Here is an 18,765-nt window from a genome sequence, read left to right as displayed (position 1 = left end):
CAGGGGATGATGCTGCCTTGGGAGAATCCCGCTCCAGCTCGCGGCCCGGCCCCTCGCTCCCTCCCGCCCGCGGCACGGCCCCGCCCTTCGCCCCTCCGCCCGCGGCCCCGCCCCTCGCGCCTTCCTCCCGCGCCCGCGCCCACGGCCACGGCCCCGGCCCCGCCCCCGCCGGGGCCACATTCCTCCGGCCTGGCCTTACGCTGCGCCAGGCGGGCGGCGGGCGGCGGGCGGCGGGCGGCGGCGGCGGGACGGACTCGGGTGGCCTGGGGCTCGGACTTGGGGTCGGGAGAGGCGGGAACCTGCGGGCGCTGGGCCGGGCGACCCGAGGTGGTCGCGTGGCGGGCGGGCAGGGCGCGGGCGGTCGGGTGTCGGCCCGGGTCCGGCCGCCGCTGGCCCGGCCTTGGTCCCGGGCGCCCGGCCCCGCCAGCTCCCTCCGCGGCCGCCATGTGGTGCCTGCACTGCAACTCGGAGCGGACGCAGTCCCTGCTGGAGCTGGAGCTTGACAGCGGGTAAGGGCCGGGGCGGGGCGCGCCCCGGCTGAGCGGGGTGGGCTTGTGCGGTCGTGCGACGCGGGTCCGAGTGAGTGTGAGCGAGGGGTTGGGGGGCTCCGGGGGCAGCGCTCCCGTTAGTGTGCGTGCGGGCCAGGAGCGGCCCGAACACGGGGGAGGGTGTGCGTTCGCGCTCGTCAGCGACTGTCGGATGGGAGTCCGTGTGGGCGAGTCTCGTGGGGAGACCGCTGGGAGTTGGTATCCGGCGCAGGCGGCCCGCAGGGGGCCGGCAGTTTGTGGGAGGGAAAGTGGCCAGCGGGCGTCTGTGCTGTGTCTGGTGGCAGGCCGGCGGAGGTGGCAGGCCTGTTGATGCTGGACCCTGGGCCTGTGTCCGCTCTGTAGGGAGGCCCCCGGGGAGAGTGTGCGGGGCTGTGCGCAGGTGCCCGGGTGTGCTCTGGGGGGCACCGGGGCACCTGGAGCAGGAAGGTCGAGTTCTATGTGGCTGCTACTGTGTCTGAGCGGGGCTGCGAGGGGGCCGCTGGTGGGGTTGGGGGCGTCTGTTGACGTGTGTCTGGTGTGGCCCGGGATGGAGTCTGGCGGGGATGAGTGTGTGCCCCAGAGATCATCCGTGTTCTTCGGGGCCTGCGGGTGGCTGGCTGAGCGTCCAAGGGCCTGTGTTTATGGAGAGAGAGTAAGAGAGTGTGTATGTGCTGGGAATATCGATTTCCTCGCTCTTCTCGCCAGCACAGCTGCCCCCTGAGCTGTCTGCAGGCCCCCCGGAGGAGCAGGGCTGTGGGGCGGAGGGGATTTGTTGACAAACTGCCTTGGCTTGTGTCAGGCCCCTTGCGGCGGGAGCCCACCTTCAGCCGTTTGATCTCTGAGTTCAGAAATTCTGCAGTGTGTGTCTGGCAGCTGCGCTGAGAACGCACGTATGTTCCTCTCCGCGCCCCCCAACCTCACCTCAGGGGCCGGGGCCCTGGGACTGAGGCTCCACGTGGGGTTGTGGGGTGTGGTTCCCAGGGACCATGGCTACTTGCGTCTGGGGCGGAGGCCAGGCAGGCTACAGCTGCAGGACCAGCTGTCTGGAGTCAATGGCATTAGTCCGAGAATGGTGCGGGGGTGGGGCGGGGGGGTTATGATATTCACATCCCACATGTGCCGGTGCCGCTGCCGTGCGCAGCTGTCCATCCCGTATTCCTTTGCGTTCTTGTCCTTGAAGTACCGCATACCCATGTTGCAGGGGAGCAAACTGAGGTTGAGCCTTCTGTTGTCAGCACCAAGGCTCTGTGGTGTGAGCGCCTGCTGTATACAGCCCCTGCTCTAGGCACTGGGAACACAGCAGTGAGCAAAACTCAGAGTCTTTGTCCTCCTGGGGCCACAGGCTAACGGGGACCCGGTAGTCGGCATGCTCTGCTGGCTGGGCCTCCTCCATCGCCAGCAGAGAGAGCCTGAGGAGTCTCTCCGTCCCTTAGGACTTGTCCAGTGCCACCCTTCCCGTTGGGATGTCCGTGGCCATCTCTTCTGCATGTTCCTACGTCCTGCATCCTTCTCATTGGAAGTCCCTCCGTTCAGCCAGTCTAAATCTTCCAGATAAAGAGAAGCCTGCTTGGGCCCTTTTGTGGTCAGAGCTGGTGATGAGCAGCTGCTCCTTGGTCTCTGCCGGGCCAGGTGCCCTGGAGATTAAGCCCTGCTCAGGCCCAGCCCACAGCTCACCCTCAGGCCTCCGAGCAGGTGGGGCCCATTTGCTGCGGAGTGCCTGGGGGAGGGCAGGAGAGGATCAGCCCAGCCCTGGCCTGTGGAGGCTTAGCAGGGCGCTCCTTGGGCTGGCCAGCTTGCCCCCAGCCCAGAGTCCTTCCGGGAAGGCCATCTCCCCTTCTGTAAACACAGAGAGGACCCAGCAGGCTCCATAGGCCTCGGGACACCCCCAGAGTGTAACAGGTCCAAGGCACCCTGTCCCGGCACCGCTGCGCCCCCCGGCCAACAGCACGCCTGGCACCTGTCCTGGGTGCGCTGCTCTTTGAGCCTCTCCCACCCTACCTTTCAACATCGACACACAGAGGCAGGGAATCCAGGGACATGACCAGAGTATTACAAGGCGAGCCCAGAGTAGAACCCACAAGATCTGATGGAGGTCTGCGAACGGTCCCTGCCAGCCCTGCCGCCATCCGTGGGCTTTCGCTCAAGGAAGTCGGACTCTGAGCTGGTTGTGCTAATATTTACACAGCGTTGGTTCCGAAACACGGACAGGACTGCCAGCTGCACAGTCAAACAGAGTGATGACTGGACAAATAGGTCCTTCTGGAAGAGTATGGACAGGACTCCAGGCGCTCAGTATACACGTGTGCACATGTGCGGGTGTTATCTGGCTGGGCTCTGGAATGTGCCATCGTGGTTTGCTGGGAGAATCCGTGGGTCCAGGGCCACTCAGGGCGTCAGGAAAGAAGGGCTTGGGGAGGCGGACAGACGTTGTTCCAAACCCCAGCTCAGCTCTGTGAGTTTATGCAAGTTTCCACACCCTGCGAACCTCTGTTTCCCCATCTGTGACAGGGAATGGTGCTGCTGGTTCACGGAGGGGCCCCAGGCCCTCCCAGCGGGCGGCTAAAAGCCCTCGCTGGGCTGGCTGCCCCGTACTCGGTCAGATGCACAGTTGGCCCAGGTCAGCTCTAGGTGCTTCCCACCACCAGGGACCCATTGGATTTTCTTCCTTCCTCTTTTGTAAATTTCCTCTGCATTATGACGACGTGTGGAATATCCGCCCAGTAAGCACAGAGGCAAGGCGACGGCCCAGGGCTGATGGGTTTCGACCCAGCCAGGGGAGAGTCCTGTGGAGATAGCCCGGGTGCCCTGGAACTGTGTGTTCCTGGGGGGCAGGGGGGAGGGTATGCAAAGGCTGTTGAGTGTGATTTATCATTTGTTCTCAAAAAGCAAATCGTAACAAGTTTAAAGGCCATTACAGCTCTTGAAGAAGTAATCGGTCTGGCCTTAGAGAATCTGGCTGTTCCTACTGCGTGAGTGGCTACTGAGGGGAAAGTGGTGGCAATCGTGGTGGAGGACGTGGCGTGGTAACTGCTGCTCTTCTGGCTGCTGTGCCTGCACTTGGGTTGGGCGTGTGCCCCCGAGCCCCCGGCCGTGGTTTGTGCTCAGCCATCGCGGCGAGCAGTGCACCCGTGGATGTACACGCTCTCTGGCCCGGAGGGCACTTTGTTCTCTGGAGAGATGTGTGCAGCGCCAGGGGCAGCCACGTCACACTTCCTGTGTTCCTTTATTCACTCACCAAACAGTCACCAAGCCCCTGCTCTGCCAGGCCCTGGGTTCGATGTAGGGGAACCAGATTACTCGTGTGAAGCCATGAGCCCCGGAGCCTGGGCCTCGGGATTGCACAGAACCCTGACTCTTCCCAGCTGCGTGGCTTCAGATATATTCCCTCCTCTGTCTGAGCCTGGATTTTCTCATCTGTGAAGTGGGACCCCAAAGTACATTGTGGGGCCTGTGCAGCTTTGCCTGGTGACTGAGGACCCCTAGTACATGCCCAGCAGCAGCCCTCGGCCCATCTTACGTATCCTCAGTGCTTTCCTTCTTGCTGGTTTCTGGAGTCTGCATGGGGCGCTTGGCCTGGTCCTAGCTGCTCTGACTTTAATAGCTTGTAATGCCTTATTCGTACATGGCTGTAGCTTCTCTGCTCCTTGATGGAAAGGACCGTTCTTTCCATTTCATTTCCGTGGTTTCCTTATCTCCTAACACGGAGACAGTTTAATGTGAACTTAAGGCCCAGGTGTAGAACCATGGCCAGAGTCCCCTCCCTCTTCGTATAGATGGGGAAACTATGACGACATTGTTTTTTCCTCTTTGTTCAAAGGTTGGTATAATAATAATGATAGCAGCGGTTGCCATTTGGTGAACTCTGTATGAAGTACTTAGTTCTCAAAGCAGTTTATAAGAAAGAGCTTCTGCTGGGCCCATGTTTCAGTTGGGGGAAGGTTACGTGCCTTGCGCAGGGTCACCAGCCAGTAATCCCAAGAGCTGAGCTTTGAACTCCGTCTGCCTGGCTCTGGGGTCCGCACTCCTCACAGCCAGGTCTGCTCCCACTCGGACTAAATAATCTTCAGCAAAATATGTCACATCGCAAATAGAACCTTTTGCATCTTTCCCAAACCACAGAACGGGAGTCTAGTATCCCCTGCTGTGAGGATTCCCAGAGTGTCCCCAAACGTGCCAGCTCTAGGCAGGTTGATGACATCTCTCTCCGTTCTCCTAATGTCTTCACAGACCCCAGAGCTACTTCCCCAGATACTCCAGCAGGATGCTGGAGGATGCCCTTGGTCCCAAGTACTTGCCGCATTTTGAGGGTAGCACGCTTACCCCCAGGCCAGTCTCGGTGTGGCACGGGGTCTCAGGGACAATAGCCAACTGCCCCTGACTTGCTGAGGGACCCGTGCGAACATAGCTGGCCTGTGCATGGTGAGGGAGCCCAAGGGCATGGCCTTTGACGTCATGAGGGACACACATGCATGTGGGCTGTTGAATTCCATCCCATGGGAGGAGAGATGGACCATTAAAAAAACTGGAAGATTTGAAAGAGTCCCAGCTGGGAGGCAGCCTCCTTGTCTGGGTTTCCCGAAATGGCTGTGGTCCAGGCAGGGTCCCTGTCTGTATGCCAATGTGTGCACTTTCTTCCCGATGCCTGAAGATGGAAGATGGAAGCAAACAGTGTTTGCTTTTCTATCTCTGGCTGGGAGGCTCGGTGGTGTGAGAACTGGATGCAGTCGTCCGAGTGAAACATGGTGCCTTACTGTGTTATAGAAAGAGCTCAGTAAATATCAATTACGGTCATTGTCAGTGTTATTATTTATCCTGATTATTATCCTGATTATCCCAGAGAGAGGAGGCATCCCTGGGAGCCCTGGCATCAGGCATCACGTCACGTCCCCTTTCTGGGCCTCGCTTTCCACCTCTGTGAAGACCGCGGGACCCCCGTGGTCATTTGCTGAGGGAGGATGTTTGGTCCAGCGGTTGGGGGGCAGATAATGTAGCCTGGGACCCCTGCCCTCGGCCTCACACTCTCTGTGATCCTGGGAATGTTCTTTAGCCTTTCTGTGCCTTGGTTTCCCCATTTGCAAAAGGTGAGTGACAGTAAGAGCTCATTACGTGAGTTGGTCCACATAAAGTGCTTAAACGTGTAATGTAAACACCTGGTAGATGGTAGCTTCTCACTCTTTCAGAGTTGAGGGGTTCCACGGCGCTGTTCCTCGACAGGAGGGGATGGCCCCTCTTTTTGGCTGAGGGCAGGGCCGAGGCTGCTCGTGGTGCATATGGTGGTGGTGACTGGAGGACCCAGATCGCAGCCTTGGTGAGGGGTGACACGCCCCATGGGCTTGTGTGTGTGCTCCTAGCCTCTGCTTACAGCTGAGGATTGAAACCTCCCACGGAGGATGGACAGTGGAGTGTTTTGCCCAGAGACTGGGAAACGTGCAGCTGGGCACCTGCAAGGAAGGGGGAGGGCTTGGCTGGGTTTGGTGGGTCTGGAGTTGGCACAGGTTTGGTCCAGACTGGAATGGGCCACAGAATAAAAATGGTAATATCTGACATTTGGGTGGCCTTTGAATCTTACACACACTTATCCTATTTGAACCTCCCAAGAGCCTTGTGAAATAAGTAGCTGGTATTATTCCCATTTTACGGACAAGGAAACTGAGGCGAGAAAATGAAAATAACGTATTCAAGTTTTGTACAATGTAGATTTGGTCTTCAGGTTAAAGTATATCTTTCCCCCTCCCTGACCTTATTGTGGCGAGGGCTTGGGCTTTCAAGAATGGAGGATGAGGGGCTTCCCTGGTGGCGCAGTGGTTGAGAGTCCGCCTGCCGATTCAGGGGACACGGGTTCGTGCCCCGGTCCGGGAAGACCCCACATGCCGCGGAGCAGCTGGGCCCGTGAGCCATGGCCGCTGAGCCTGCGCGTCCGGAGCCTGTGCTCTGCGACGGGAGAGGCCACAACAATGAGAGGCCCGTGTACGGCAAAAAAAAAAAAAAAAAAAGAATGGAAGATGAGGCAGAGGCAGGAAGGGGCGGGGGGCAGACAGGAATGTGTGGGACCCCCCCCCCAGGCCAAACAGCAACACTGGGTTCTCCCAGCAGCCACGTGTGGAGAGCACAGAGCCCACTTCGCAGTGGGTGCGGCACCCTTGCAGCTCTGGCTAGGGGCCTGGCATCTCAAGAGCATGTTTGCTGGCCCGGGAGGTCACCCGGGAGGCCACCCGGCGTGAGAACGGCCCTCCAGGTCCCCTGACGGTGTCAGGACGGCTCCCCCGCGGAGGGGCTGGTGGCAGTTGTTCAGGAACTGCCAGCTGCTCCCGGGTTCTTATGAATCGGTCTTATTTCCCCGTGTAGACCCTGGACAAGCCCCAGGGTAGCTCAGTGCCGTGCTGGAGCCGGAGAGGAAGTGATTGGGAAACGGCTCTTTCCTCTGCTGTGAGAAGGGCAAAGTGCGGCCCTGCAGATTGGGCTTCTCTGTTCCCTCCGGCCTTGACTTTCTCAAAGCCATAAATTAAGTGTGCAGGGTTTGGGTTTTTTTCCCCTATGCAGTAAAAATGGAAGAAATGGCCCAGGAAGATGATAGGCCTTGATGTGGACAGCAGATTCTTGGCACTATTTTAAACTCTTTCTTATGGAAAACTCCAAGCATATACAAAGTAGAGAGAACGGCATAATGGCTCCCATGGGCAATTTTAGTTCCTTGCCTCCGGATTATTCTGAGGCAAATCCCAGACATTTTGTTGATTTTAAATCAAGGACCTGTCGTGCGGTCAGCCTCATGTCTGGCAGTGGACGTGTCGTGTGGCTGGGGTGGGTCCCTGGGGCACATCCGCGTTCCTCCAACGGCCCTTGGCTGTGGTGGCCCAGCCTGGGAACCCAGAGCCTGGCCCGGTTTCCCGGCCTTGAGACCCGAGTGACGCCAGCCCCTGGGGGAGGCCAGGCCTGCGAGGCCCCTCCATCAGGTTGTCGGGTGGGATGCCCAAGGCGCTGGCCTCCACCCCGCAGGCCCCCAGGCAGGACTGGGCTCCCTGCTCTGTGTCCCCACGGGGCCCTGCCTGCTACCCCGGGGCTGCCCTCGCCCGGTGGTGGGGTAGCAGTGGCCTCTACGCCCCTGTCCCCCCACACAGTGGCCTCTCATCTCACCTGGCCTCTGGGTGGCCTGACACGTGGCCCCCAAGTGCTCTTTCCTCTGGCTTAAGAGATATCCACACGCACCACTGCAGCTCCTTCCAAGCCCTCGTGGCCAGCCCCTCTCCCACCCGGGCCTCTACCAGGCCCTCATACCTCCTCTCTGTCCTGCGGCTTCTACCCTGGCTCCTTACGGCCTCCCCTCCCCAGATCTCCCCGCCCGACCCTGGCTTGGGCTCTGGATAGAAGGCTGGAGTCATCCTGACACCCGCCCCCCTCCCCGCCCTGCATTGTGTCTCAGCCTGGCACACGGTGGGTGCTCAGGACATGTGAGTTGGTCTGGTCCTTAGGAACATGTTAACATATCACTGTCACTGCCCCGGCGTCTGACACAGTGCTGGGCACACGGAGGGCCCGCAACCAGCTTCAGTTAAAAAGCCACAGTGTGCCCGAGTCCCACCTCACTCCTGCTCTGAACCGGTGCCCACCCAGCGCACCCCGCACTCTGCTCAGGCGGGAGCTGGTCTTGGGTCACGTGGTCTGACGCCTGGTTCTGAGCAAAGGCCTCTCCTTAAGGTCTCTTCCCACCGCATTCCAGCCACCCGGTCCCCATGGCGCCGTGCGGCGCAGCCCCCAGCACGTCCTGATTCTCAGGCCCCGGGTGAGGACTTGTGTGCGTTACCATGTGGCCCTCACAGCAGCCCTGTGAGCTGGACAACACCCCTATCTTATGGCTAAGAAACTGAGGCACAGAGAGGCCTAGTCACTCGCCCGAGGTCACACAGCTCCTGCTTGCCAGGTGCCAGACAGGGGAGGGTTGTGTGCCGCTGTTACAGGAGGCTGAGGGGCAGCATCCTTGCCCAGGCCCTTGCTGCTCCGGTTCCGGCTGCCACGTGCAGGTGGGGGCCCGTCGGTGATGCTGCAGGTCCAGGTCCTGAGAGGCAGGAGGGGGTCGGGGGACAGACAAGGGGGGTGGCCTCCCCCTCCCGAGGAAGGGATTGCAGAGGTGCGGCTGTGAAGCACAGTGGCCCATCGGCCGGCGGCCCGGTGCCTTGGTCGGCCTCCCCCTTTCTCCCTCCCCCACTCACTCAGTTACATTACCTCTGTGTCTCAGTTTCTCTGTCGACTAAATGGGTAGGTGATAGAGCACCTGCCTCTACCTTTAGCTCCGAGCGTGAGCCCTCAGTGACCTGCGGCCCCTGGGTGACGGCGCAGTGTCCACGCGTTCCCGGCTTTGACAGGTGCCGCTCTGGTGGAGGTGTTGATGGGGGTATGACTGTGCGCGTGTCGGGGCGGGTGTATGGGAACCCTGTACTCGACGCTTCATTTTGCTGAGAACCTAAAACTACTCTAAAGAATAAACGTCTATTAAGGAAAAAGTTGTTGGACGGTTAGTTAGTTCTCTGTGAGATGCTCCGCAGGCTGGGCGCGTGGCTGTCACCTGCTGCTGTGCAGTGATTCTTGTCACCATCAGTTCCTTCCTTCCTTCACTCATCCTAGGATGTGCTGGCCCTGAGGACACAGACACACAACGTGTGCACCCGTCCCAGGGTCAGCTCACTGTCGGGCAGGGCGTCCCAGGGCCTCTTGTGGGCTGTGCCCCCTCCGTCATGGGCACCCAGTGTCCCGGGAAGGGCATGGGCAGTGCCATAGCCTGGAGCACAAGGGGAGGGGTGGGCAAGGCCCCGTGCGAGGGGGCATGGGCACTGCCCTGGGGAGTCGGACCGTGACAAAGATTTTAGGTCGGCAAGGACTTGGATCATTTGCAACTTGGAAAGTGCTTTCTCTCAGCAGAGGGGGCGAGAACAGCTTGGTGGCCCGCCGTCTAGGATGCGACTGGACAGCTGGGCCGAGAGCATCCCGGGCTCCAAGAGGGCCCCGCGCCGGGCCCTGGCCGACAGGGTGGGCTGCAGACGGGAGGCCTGTGTGCCGGATGTCCCCTCTCTGCCCGCTCGCTCCCCCGAGCCACCTCCCCAGCTGGTGCCTCCTGCCTGCCCTGCCGGGAGGGGGGTGGGTAGGGTCCCTGGGGCCCGGCCCAGCCCAGTCTGCTGGAGCCTGCCACAGAGAACTGCTTTATTTAAGTCCATGTTACGCGTATGGAAATAACTAGAGGCCTCTGTATTTAATTTGGCTCGGCTGGGAAGATTTTTGGCTGTGTGCATGCGTGTGTGAGTGTCTGTGTGTGTGTGTGTGTTTGGAAAAACCTTTCCGAGTGCGCCCAGGGATTGGAAGCCCCAGTCATCCTCATGCAGTCAAACAGTCAAAACCAACAAGAGCCGCCCTGGCTTAGCCAGGGGTGAGTGTCTGGCAGAGGGCAGGCTGTAGGAAGTGGCCAATAAAAAAATACAGACAGGGAGGAGGTGATGCTGTCTGCAGATGAGATCCCGGTGAGGGGAGCAGTTTTGTAAACTTTCAGGTAACCTGTGGGTGGAGTGAAACGATGAAGCTCTGTGCACTTGCACCCAGGTGTTTCTGGTTCCCGAGCAGGGAGTGCTTAGGTTGGTGCTGGACTGCAGACCACGTTTCCCACGTCTCTATCCGGCCTCGACAAACCCAGCAGAGGCTCTTGGCCAAGCCCTTGTCCGTCCGTGTGCAGAGCAGAAATACCCCCCGTGCTCCCACGGGGGCTTGCCGTTGGCAAAGCCTGTCCTCACTTGATTCCCCCTTGCCTGCTGGGTAGCGGGCAGGAGTGATACCCATTGCTAAGATGAGCCAGCGGAAGCCTGGAGAGGTGAGGTCACCTACCCAGGGTCACTCAGCCCGGCAGTGGGGCAGCTGGAGCTCGGCCTGGTCTGACCTCCTCCCAGAGCCTCCCCCACACTCCCTGTGGGCGCGTCCCAAGCTGCAGGGCACCGTTCCTTGCACAGACGGGTGAAGGGGGCTGCTGAGGGTGGGCAGACCCCGGGATGTCACCTGGGCATCCGGGTTTGGGTGAACGCTTTTTAAGTTATATCCTAGCCGCATGACATTGAGGAAGGAGGACGTCTGGTGAGTTGAAGTCCGGTGGCCATGACGGCTGTGTGATCGTGGATCGTCATCCACGTGGACCCACTTCGGTGGGTCTTGCAAAAATCAAACGCGCAGAGGGTGCGACAGAGCGGAAGGCCTGGGCGTTCCCACCGCTGTGCAGAGCCGTGGGAATTCTGGAGCCCTGCCCCTCGGGACACGGTGTTCTAAATCCGGTTCCTTGGGAGCAGCAGATCCCGGAGCTGCGGATCTGACTATCCTGCTCTTTGACTTGGCTCTCGCATGTTGGTCCTTTGCAAGCATGGCGAGCAAATGCAGGTGCTCTGGAAGGAAGGCGGTGTGAGGGAGAGGAGCAGGCCAGCTGTGGGCGGGCTCTAGGGAGTGGTGAGGACTGTGGCGGTGGGAGAGCCCTGGCCTCTGGTGGGTGTGGCTGCCGCCCAGCTCCGTCTGTTTGTTACCAGGCTGGAATATGGGCCCACGTGGCCTGATCCTTAGCTGCCCATCTGGAGCTCTGTGTTGAGACCTCGTGAGCTCCCCTCGCAGAGACCCTTGTCTCCCAGAGAGCTCTGCCCCTCAGGTGCCCATGTGAGGAGTGGCAGGGTGGGTGCCAGGCCTCCCAGCCAGCCGTCCTGGGGGTGAGGCGCAGGGTCGCAGATGGCTGGGGCTCACCCTTCCCTTGGTCCTCGCCCAGATGGCACTGGGGAGAATAAAAGGCTTTTTCACAGCCTTTCTCTGGAAAGGCTGTCCGTCCTGGGTTTGGCTGCAGGACTGGCATTAGAGGCCCCATTTCCCTTGGTTTAGGCCTGTCCCCTGGCTTGGTGCTCTGGTTCCTGGGATGTGGGGTGAGATCCTCAGGCAGGTTGGGGCCCCCTGGGACTGTTGGTGATGCCATGTGAGCAGCCCCTCGCCGAGCAGAGGCCCTGGCTGGGCTGCGCTGGATTGGGGGTCCCCTGTGTCGGCCCTCACCCCTTCCCCACAACCCTGCCTCCACCCGAGCCTGTAGCTTCCCCGCCAGCTGGATTCCAGCCCAGGTAAAAGCGCACATTTGCCGCCTGTGGAGGGGTCCCTGCGCCTGCCTCCCGTCTGAGGCCTCCCAGGGCTGGGGAGGTGGGGGCGGGCAGAGGTGGCCTGCACGCGGCCCCTGTTCCTTTGAGCCTCGAGGCCTGGGAAGCGGCGTCCTGGGTGCAGAACACACGTCTGTTCCTCGGAGAAGCTCGCCCGTGTCTGCGGCCGTTTGGTGCTGCCGAGGCCAGGCAGCAGGGCCAGGGAGCAGGCGTGGGCACAGGTCCAGAGTCCCAGGCCCCGTCGCGGCTGTGGGTGTGTCGGGGGAGTCAGATGAGTCTGCCCCCCACCCCAGGCATCGGTGCCCCCGCTTGTAGGCGGGGGAGGAGTGAGCCCAGCTGCGGGCTCGCTGGGCCTGACTGAGGCGGCCCCAGTGAAATGCCTGGCCGAGGGGCTGAGGGCGCCGCCCAAAGGTCTTACAGGGAAGGTTAGGGGCATGTGGCCCCTGGTCCAGGAGTAGCTAAGAGAGGGCACAGGTGTGGGAGGGGAGGCTGGGAGGTTTACCTGGTGCCCAGCTCTGGATCCTGATCATCTAGTGGGCCTCATCCTTCTCACCTCTGTGTTTGTTGAGTAAGCGAACGAACGAGGGACGCTACTTCCCAGGTTCACTGGGGCCCCTTAGCCACTGGTGGCATTGCTGGCGTAGCATCACTCATTCAGCAGATGCTCACTGAGCTCCCCGAGCCCTGCTGTCAGCCTTAGGGGCCTGAGCAAGGGGCGAGCAGCATGCAGCCCCCGCCCAGCTTTCCAAGGGAGAGACACAGGATGCAGGGGAAAAGGCAGTCAGATAACCAGCCTGCTCGATGCGGTGGAGACAGTGGAGGTGGGGGGAGGTGGGGCTGGTAGTTGCAGAACCCCTTTCCCTTCCCTGTTGCCAGGGTGGCCTTTATGCCCTGCGTTTGCCATGCCCTGAGCCCCGTGGGATGGCCCTGACTGCCGGCTGTTGGTGCTGACCTCTGACCCTCCGTCCCCCCGGGCTATTTTAGTGGGAGTGACTCACGAAGAGCTTCTGGGAGGTCCAGCCCGGCTCGGCAGGCAGGCGGTAGACAGGCGTTCTTTATGTTTAGGAGTCAGGCCTGCGCCAGGGATGCTGGAGCCGCCACCTCCCCAGGGCCGGAAGGGCGACTTGGAAATATGTTGACAGGACAGGGCGAGGGCCTGGCTGCGCAGCGGACTTCTGTTCCTTCCCTCTGGCCGTGCGCTGGTGAGAACAGGCCTGTCTGAGGAAGGGCGCTGCCCCGCCCCCTGGAGGGGTTCCTGTCCAATTAGACTCGGCATTGGCTGTCCTTAGGGCTCCTTGCCCGGCAACGGGTCCCCGACTCCATACCCCCGAGGTGGCGGCCTCGCTTCTGCTCTGCAGGTGGGAAACTGAGGCTTGGGGAGGGTGGCTGGACCCCGGGGTGCTGGCCACCCGCCCATACTCTTGCCGGCTCACGTCAGGACACCGTGGAGTGGTGAGTGCCCTGCAGGGCCGTGTGGGCACTCAGGACCTGGGGCGGGGAGTGCCAGGCGGCGGCCCCCATGCCCCACAGCTCGGGCATCCCAACACCGCGCCTCTCCTGATGCGCTCGCGTCCTGAGGAGACCCCGCTCCTGCCCGAGGCCCATCTTGCCAGCAGCAGCTGACAAACAGGGAGATGCTGAATGCTGGCGCAGTTAGCAGGGCTCTAAAAATAGCCTCCCACTCTGAGAAGTTCATTGTTCCGAGTCCTATATTTTTATACGTATATAAAAACCACTTCTGGAGGCCTTGGTGCCAGTAGAGCCGGTCTGCAGCCCTGGAGGCGGGAGGCGGAGCTGAGCTGGACCTCATCCCCGGGTGCTTTGCGGCCACGGCCCTCTCCCCCGAGGTGATGGAGCAGTCGGGCCAGCGACCTGTCCGCCCTCATCAGAGAGGACAGTGGCTGGGCGGCCGGGGAGGGGCTGTTCCAGGCTCAGGGGCCATCCGAGGGGTCTGCGGGTCACAGAGGCCAAGAGACGCGGGGGTGGAGACCCAGGGCCAGTGTCAGGGCTGCGGGCCCTCCCTGCAACTGGACAGAGGGTCGGAGTGAGCCCCATTTCTCTTGCTTTGGTCTAATTCAGACCTCGGGCTCCCGAAACTGGCCCTGCCCGAGTCCCAGCTTGCTGGGGGTCGGGGGCAACCCACTGACCTCCCCCCCCCGGCCCCTCGGAGAAGCAAGGCAGAGGGGAGGTCCTACGGGGCTGCCGGGTCCTACCCGCTGGGGCCCTCTCCTCTGGTGCTCCTCCAGGGCCCTCTCCTGTCGCCGTTCAGGTGTGCCCAGGTCCCTGCCAGCTCGCACACCACGGGCCTTCCCTGGAGCGCCAGCCCCTCCAGCCACCGCCCATCCCCTCCTCTCACCCACCCGTCCTCCTGCCCCAGCTCCCTCCCTCCCTCCCCTCCCCGGGCCCTCACAGCCCCATCCTTAGCCTCCCCAGCTTCTCGGTGACCTCTGGCCCCACCAGCGTGGCTTCCAGGACCTGAGGACGGGCATAGCTGTCTCGCTCTTCTGGCTCGTCACTGTCCCTGGGACCAGCCCTTTCCCCCATCCTGTCGTCAGGGCCTGCTTGTGCCCCGAGGGTCGCCGCAGGGGAAGGATGGGGGGAGGCGGAGGCAGTGACTCGGGGGCTGAGGGGCCTGTGCTCCACAGTTAGCGTTCCCTTTCTAGGGTGCCACTGCCGTCTGTCCCACCCCAGGTAAACCCTAGACCCTCCGTGGCCTTGCCCCAGCCCTGAAGTCCACCGCACCCTCCCTGACAAGCCTTGCAAAGTCCTGAACACTCTGGCTCCTGCAGCCCCCTGTGTGTCCTGCCAGACTGAGCTTTCCCATCCCTTGTGCACACAGTGGACCCCGACCTCCGCTGCTCAGCCTCCACACACACAGTGTCCTGAGCCGGGAAGAGCCCTCACCCGCCACCCGCTGCTCCGCCTGGGGTCCTGGCAGAGGGTGTGTGCCTTCCAGGAAGCTTCCCGCCTCGGGCGCTGGGGCTCGGGCTCTGCTCGCCAGCCTGTGGCGCCTGATGCACCCCATGACTGTTCCTAATGCCAGCCGTCGTCGTTGTCCGTGTCCCCCCACGTCCCTGGCCCTGACCTGGGTGTGTCATGTAGTTGGCTTCAGTTCACGGAATGAAGTGACCAGCCTGGGGGAGGGGGTTGCAGGGGGGCTCCTGGGGGAGGACAGACCTTCCCACGGGCGGCTGCTTTGGGGTCTACATTGCGGTCCACGTGCAGCCCAGCTGCCCCATCCGTGGTTTGGTGAATAAGACTTTTCAGGTCCAGAGAAAATCTCGAGAGAGATTAAAACCGGTGAGGTTTTAAAATCACCATTCTTTTTTTAAAAAAACAAAACTCTGTAGTAAGTTATCTTATTAGCTATGTGGCTATGTTTAAAGCCTCAGTAAGGGAGCTGGTCAGGCCGAATCCTTAGGCTTCGGCCTGCAGACGCCATGTCCCTTGGGGGCCCTGGAGGGGACTGAGCCGTCAGACCGCTGCTGCAGAGCCCTGGCTGGACCGTTTTACTGTTGGGAACCTGAGGTCAGGCCAGGGGAAGTCACCCCTTCAGGGGATTTGGGCCCGTGGCTGCGGCTCTGTGCCCTCGGCACCAGTGAAGCAGGACCAGCCCCGGCACCTGCGGGGCAGGCGGGCAGGCGTCCACCACGAGGCAGGCGGCCGGCGGGGGCCCAGGGCACTGCAGGTGGCTGCCTCTGAGCTCAGCGACGGAGGCCACGCAGGAATGCGCTCTCTTCTGATTTTATCTAAGAAAAGCCAGAAATCTGGGTGAGTGAACACTCCTGGTACCTAGTTCTCACTTGAGAAAGAAAAAGAAGATGGTGGCCACTGCTCTGTGTCGACCAAACAGGGCCACGTGGGCTGGACTCGGGCCCTCCACCTCAGGTGTGTACCTTGCCCGTGGGTGGGCTTCCAGACCCAGGGCTGTGGGCGGCGGGAGGGGAGGGCTGTGGCTGGGTCTCTGCTCCTGAGCCCTAGTTTCCTCTGTGTCTGACGGGGGGCTTGGCTTGGTAGTCAGGATGGCTGACCCTTTGAATTCTCGGGATCTCCAGACTTGGGTGGGAATTGGCTGCCGACTCTCCCAGGGGAGTCTAGGGACCAGCCCGGTTTGGGGGCCACGTGCCCCAGGCCCTCTGCAGTTATCTCGTGTCTGTCACCTGGGCACCACCTCGCGAGGGAGAGGTGTCATTGTCCGGCCAGAGGGTCCTTGTCCCTTTTGAGCCCAAAAGTTAGGGGCGGGGAGGTAGAAAAGCTTCCAGCTTTCCTTTAAATACCTACTTCTAGACAGTTCTGAGTCATGGTTGTGTGGATTTTCTGCATTGAAATTGTCACTTTGGGTGTGTTTGGGGTCTCAGTGGCTCCGTATCCCGCCATCCCCAACCAGGATCTGAAACCTTACCTGAGGGTTGGGTCCAGCCAGCGTGGCTGAGACAGTTTGTTGTAAGTTGGTGCCCACCCGGGCCCAGGTCCCGCTCCCACAGACCTTGTGGTCCACGTGGCAGACAGAGCAGCCCTCAGGAATCTGGGTTTCTTTAAAAAGGCTTCCCTGGCATGGTAGGGGTAGTTCAGAGTGTGTGCACCTCCTATGTGCCAGGTGCTGTTCTGGGGCCTAGATCTCACAGGACAGACATTCCCACAGATGGTGGTGAGGCGGTGGCATACCACTGTAGAGAGGTGCAGCAGCGGAAGATTGGGGGAGGGCTGGGGTCCTCGCTGAGACTCGGGCAGCCTTTGAGCAGAGACCTGAAGGAGGTGAGGGAGTGAGCCAGGTGGACATCTGGGAAAAGACACCAGCAGAGGAAAAGCACGTGCAAAGGCCCTGCGGTTGGAGTGTGTCAGGAATGTGGAGGAACAGCCAGCAGGCCAGCAGGGTGGGGGTGGGATGGCCAAGGGGGCATGGAGGAAGGGTAGCAGGGGGACAGCCGGTCCTGCAGAGCCTTCCGGGTCACTGTGAGGCCTTGGCTCTAAGCCCCATGAGGGACAGCAGAGGAGGGACCTGGTGCGAGTTGTGTTTTAACAGATCCCAGCTGCTGAATGGAGGGGTGAGGGGTCGGATGAGCCTGCTGGAGAGGCTGTGGCCATTAGGCAGGGAAGAGGTGAGGCCTGCGCAGACCGGGCTAGTTGTGGGTAGGCCAAGCAGTCAGGTGCTGGCTTTGTTTTGAAGGTGGAGCGGCCCAATTTGCTGACTGATGGGGAGTTGGGTGTGAGAAAAAGAGAATTGCCAAGAGCGGCTGTCAGATTTTTGGCCTGAGCAGCTGGAAGGATGGAGTTGCTATCGGCCAAGATGGGGCAACTGCAGGGGCGGGTGGGGGCCACGCAGGAGCTCAGTGGAGCTTGTGTTCCAGGGGTCTGCTGGGCAGCAAAGAGGGTGCGCCTGGGGCTGGACACGCGTTTATTCAGTTCCTTTGTGATCACCGTGGAGCCTCATTAAAGCAAGTTTAGGAACTGGGTAAAAGCAGGAGCTCTCCTGACTCTCCTGAACCTGCCAAGCCCTAGGGCCGCCTCCAGATTGTCCAGAAAGCTCGTCACCTCCCTCGTTTTGGATATGGGGCTCCCTCGTCCCAAAAGGGACCTTGGATGTTTAGGTGGGAGTTGAGGTGGATGTGGCTCCCGCCTCCCCCTGCCCCTGTGTCTGAGGCCTCGGCGGTGTCTGGAGGCCCTGAGTGCTCCCCGTGGACTCGCCCGCTCTGCCCTCCATCCACCCTCCCCAGATTTCCACCAGCCCTGCAGGCTGAGATGCACCCGGTCCTGCTCACCAGCCCTCCTGAGGTCCTTCTAGGTCACACTGACCCAACCTGCCCACCAGGGGAGGCGCCTAGCATTGCCCGGCCTCAGTCTAGGGGTCCCCAGCTTCTCCTCCCTGGGAGGGAAGGGCTTAGGGGTGTCCGCCGGGGTCCGTAAGTCCCTTCGGTTGCCAGCTGGGCATCCGTCTTCACTGAGGACCACTTACCAGCTGTGGTCCAGGCTGCGAGGCTTTAGTCCTCCCTGGAGATGCTGCCTCCACCCAGACCAGGGACGAGGGTGGGTGAGCGGCGTAGGTGCGGCCTCCCCGGTCCCCTGGGGAAGCCCTCTGCCCCCTTCTTGCTGGCACACCAGCCCTTTGTCCCTTTACACGCTCACTTCTCCCTTCACATCCACCCCGTGTCCTTGTATGCTGTTCCTCGGGGCCAGGCATGTGTCAGTGGGAAAGACTGGGAGAATGGCCTGCACTGGCATCCTGACTCTGCTCCAAGCTCTGCATCCGGGCCACTCGGAAGAGGGCGGCTTTTCCGTGTCATGTGACCACATGACCACAGCTGGCACCACACAGCCCGGGCTGGCTTATCTCATGACCATGCACGACCCCAAGGCCCAAGACCCCCAGGCCCTGAACCCCAGCTCTGCCCCCAGCATGTCAACTGCACATGCTTCCTCTGGGCCACCAGCTGGCAGGTGCACCCGCCTGGGGTCAGGTCCCCTGCATGTGTGACCTTGGCCCAGTGGCTTAGCTCCACCAGCCCCACATTCCTCATCTACAGAAGGGACAGTGGCCTAGCACCCACCCCACCCCCCTGCCTCAGTCCCCAGGGATGGTGGTTGGGTTACAGGCCATGTAGGTTAAACACCCAACACGGCTCCTGTACCCAGCAGGTTTACAGAGGAGAGTCGCTTCTGTATAACCCAAACCCGTGTGTGTGTGTGTGTGTGTGTGTGTGTGTGTGTGTGTGTGTGTGTTTCACTCAGAAGTCATAGAAGCACAGGGCGTACGTCTGTCGGCTCTGAGGCCAGGCTGCCTGGGTTCTGATTTCACTCGTGAGCTGTGTGACCTCAGGATGGCCCCAACCTCTCTGTGCCTGTGGGGGTGTGTTGGGCGGTCAGGAGGACCAAATGAGCTTCACGTACAGCTTAGAACACCACCGACTATGCAGACATTAGTGTTTTTTCTCTCATCAGCATCATCAGTGCTGGGGGTGGGCAGCGGGTCCCTGCTTCTGCCCCGAGCCTCCTCTAACATCTTTCTTAAGAAAAGTCATTCATGACCTCACAGGCCATAATTAGACATACGTGGCTCAAGAGCCCTGACCTTCCCCAGCTAGAGTCAGGAT

At 61.0% G+C, this 18,765-nt stretch overlaps 1 protein-coding gene across 3 annotated transcripts in view; it reads left to right on the top strand.

Moving 5' to 3' along the window:
• Positions 1–214: 214 nt before the first annotated feature.
• The window catches only part of IQSEC1 (IQ motif and Sec7 domain ArfGEF 1), a 67,777-nt gene continuing 49,226 nt past the window's right edge, over positions 215–18,765 (top strand). For all 3 annotated transcript variants that reach the window (XM_082637371.1, XM_082637370.1, XM_082637372.1), the window contains exon 1: positions 215–509. In XM_082637371.1, coding sequence (XP_082493497.1) covers positions 445–509 — 65 coding nt within the window. In that variant the 5' untranslated portion in view covers positions 215–444. The remainder of the gene's footprint in view (positions 510–18,765) is intronic.

This window comes from Mesoplodon mirus (assembly GCF_964341445.2).
Source record: "Mesoplodon mirus genome assembly, chromosome: 12".
NCBI classification, from domain to species: domain Eukaryota; kingdom Metazoa; phylum Chordata; class Mammalia; order Artiodactyla; family Ziphiidae; genus Mesoplodon; species Mesoplodon mirus.
The sequence above is the reverse complement of the archived record's forward strand: the minus strand, read 5'-3'. Positions and strand labels throughout refer to the sequence as shown.